Consider the following 1,917-nt stretch of genomic DNA (forward strand, 5'->3'; position numbering starts at 1 on the left):
GCCCCCCCAATCCCAAATATCCCGTGGGTATCCCAACATCCCGGGGCTGACCCCGGTGCCCCCCAATCCCGAATATCCCGTGGGTATCCCAACATCCTGGGGCTGACCCCAATGCCCCCCCAATCCCGAATATCCCGTGGGTATCCCAACATCCCGGGGCTGACCCCAATGTCCCCCCAATCCCAAATCTCCCGCGGGTATCCCGACATCCCGGGGCTGTGCCGGGGTTCACCCTGGTGCCCCCCCAATCCCAAATATCCCGTGGGTATCCCGACATCCTGGGGCTGTCCCGGGGCTCTCCCCAGTGCCCCCCCAATCCCAAATATCCCGTGGGTATCCTGACACCCCGGTTCTGACCCCGGTGCCCCCAGGACGTGGAGGCCAACACGGTGCGGCTGAAGGAGCACGGGAAGGTGGTGCTGGTGCTGCAGAAGGACCTGCAGGCCCGGAGCAGCAGGTGCCACCGGGGTTTTTGGGAGGTCCCGGGGGGGGGGGCACAGGCCAAGGGGACCCCCGGGCCTGGCCCTGGTGGCCAATTCCCCCCCTGAGGTGGCCGGGCCCCCCCAGGTACTCGGTGATGGCCGGGACGCCGGAGAAGATCCTGGAGCACCTGCTGGAGTTCATGAGGCTCGATGCCACCCTCTATGATCCCGTGGGTAGGTGGAGGGGTGGGAGACCCCCCCTGTGCCAGGGACCCCCCCCGAGCCACCTAGAGGTGGGCGGGGGGCTTATCCCAGTTTATCCCAGAACTTTTCCCGGTGTTCTCATCCCAGTCCCATGCAACGCCCCGATCCATTCCCGTCCCAGTCCATCCCACACCACTGGATGCTTCCCAGGCTTTTCCTGGGGCTCTCTGGGCATCCAAAGTTCCTTTTGGGCTTGTCCCAGTTTGCCCAGGACCTTCTCCCAGTATTCCCATCCCAATCCCATGCAATGTTCCAATCCACTCCCATCCCAATCCTTCCTTTCCCTCACCTTGTGCTTCCAGGCTTTCCTGGGGCTTTCTGGGTGTTCAAACGTTATCCCACTTTGCCCAGGACCTTCTCCCAGTATTCTCATCCCAATCCTGCGCCACATTCCAATCCACTCCCATCCCAATCATCCTTTCCCTCACCTCCTGCTCCCAGGCTTTCCTGGCACTTTCTGGGCATTCAAAGCTTATCCCAGTTTGCCCAGGACCTTCTCCCAGTATTCCCATCCCAATCCCACGTCACATTCCTACTCCTTTCCCGTCCCAATCCATCCCACTGTTCAACCCCAAAGCCTGGCTCCTCTCACCCCCGAAATCCCTAAAAACCCCCAAAAACGGGGCTGGGAGAGGGACTCGACTCCTCTCCCGCGCTTCTCCGTCTCCCTCTGCCCTTTGGAGAGGGGAAAACCGGGCGAGGCGGGAACTGGGGGGTGTCCCCAAGGAACCAGGAGGTGTCCCCAAAGAACCAGGAGATGTTCCCAAGGAAACAGGAGGTGTCCCCAGGGAATGAGGAGGTGTCCCCAGGGAATGAGGAGGTGTCCAAAGGGAATGAGGAGGTGTCCCCAGGGAACCAGGAGGTGTCCCCAAGGAACCAGGAGGTGTCCTCAGGGAACCAGGAGGTGTCCAAAGGGAATGAGGAGGTGTCCCCGGGGAATGAGGAGGTGTCCCAAGGAAACAGGAGGTGTCCCCAGGGAATGAGGAGGTGTCCCCAGGGAACCAGGAGGTGTCCCCAGGGAATGAGGAGGTGTCCCCAGGGAATGAGGAGGTGTCCCCAAGGAATGAGGAGGTGTCCAAAGGGAATGAGGAGGTGTCCCCAAGGAACCAGGAGATGTTCCCAAGGAACCAGGAGGTGTCCCCGGGGAATGAGGAGGTGTCCCCGGGGAATGAGAAGGTGTCCCAAGGAAACAGGAGGTGTCCCCAAGGAATGAGGAGGTGTCCAAAGGGAA

The 1,917-nt window shown here is 61.3% G+C and overlaps 1 protein-coding gene across 1 annotated transcript in view; it reads left to right on the top strand.

The window, feature by feature from the left end:
• Nucleotides 1-370: 370 nt before the first annotated feature.
• LOC113941449 (rap guanine nucleotide exchange factor 3-like) overlaps nt 371-1,917 on the top strand; it is a gene marked incomplete at its 3' end in the record, with an annotated part of 4,255 nt that continues 2,708 nt past the window's right edge. The window contains exons 1-2 of the mRNA XM_027632602.1: nt 371-457; nt 568-656. Of these exons, the coding sequence (XP_027488403.1) occupies nt 578-656 (79 nt within the window). The remainder of the gene's footprint in view (nt 458-567; nt 657-1,917) is intronic.

Source organism: Corapipo altera, unplaced genomic scaffold (genome assembly GCF_003945725.1).
Source record: "Corapipo altera isolate COAL_440 unplaced genomic scaffold, ASM394572v1 60218, whole genome shotgun sequence".
In the NCBI taxonomy this organism is placed as follows: Eukaryota; Metazoa; Chordata; class Aves; order Passeriformes; family Pipridae; genus Corapipo; species Corapipo altera.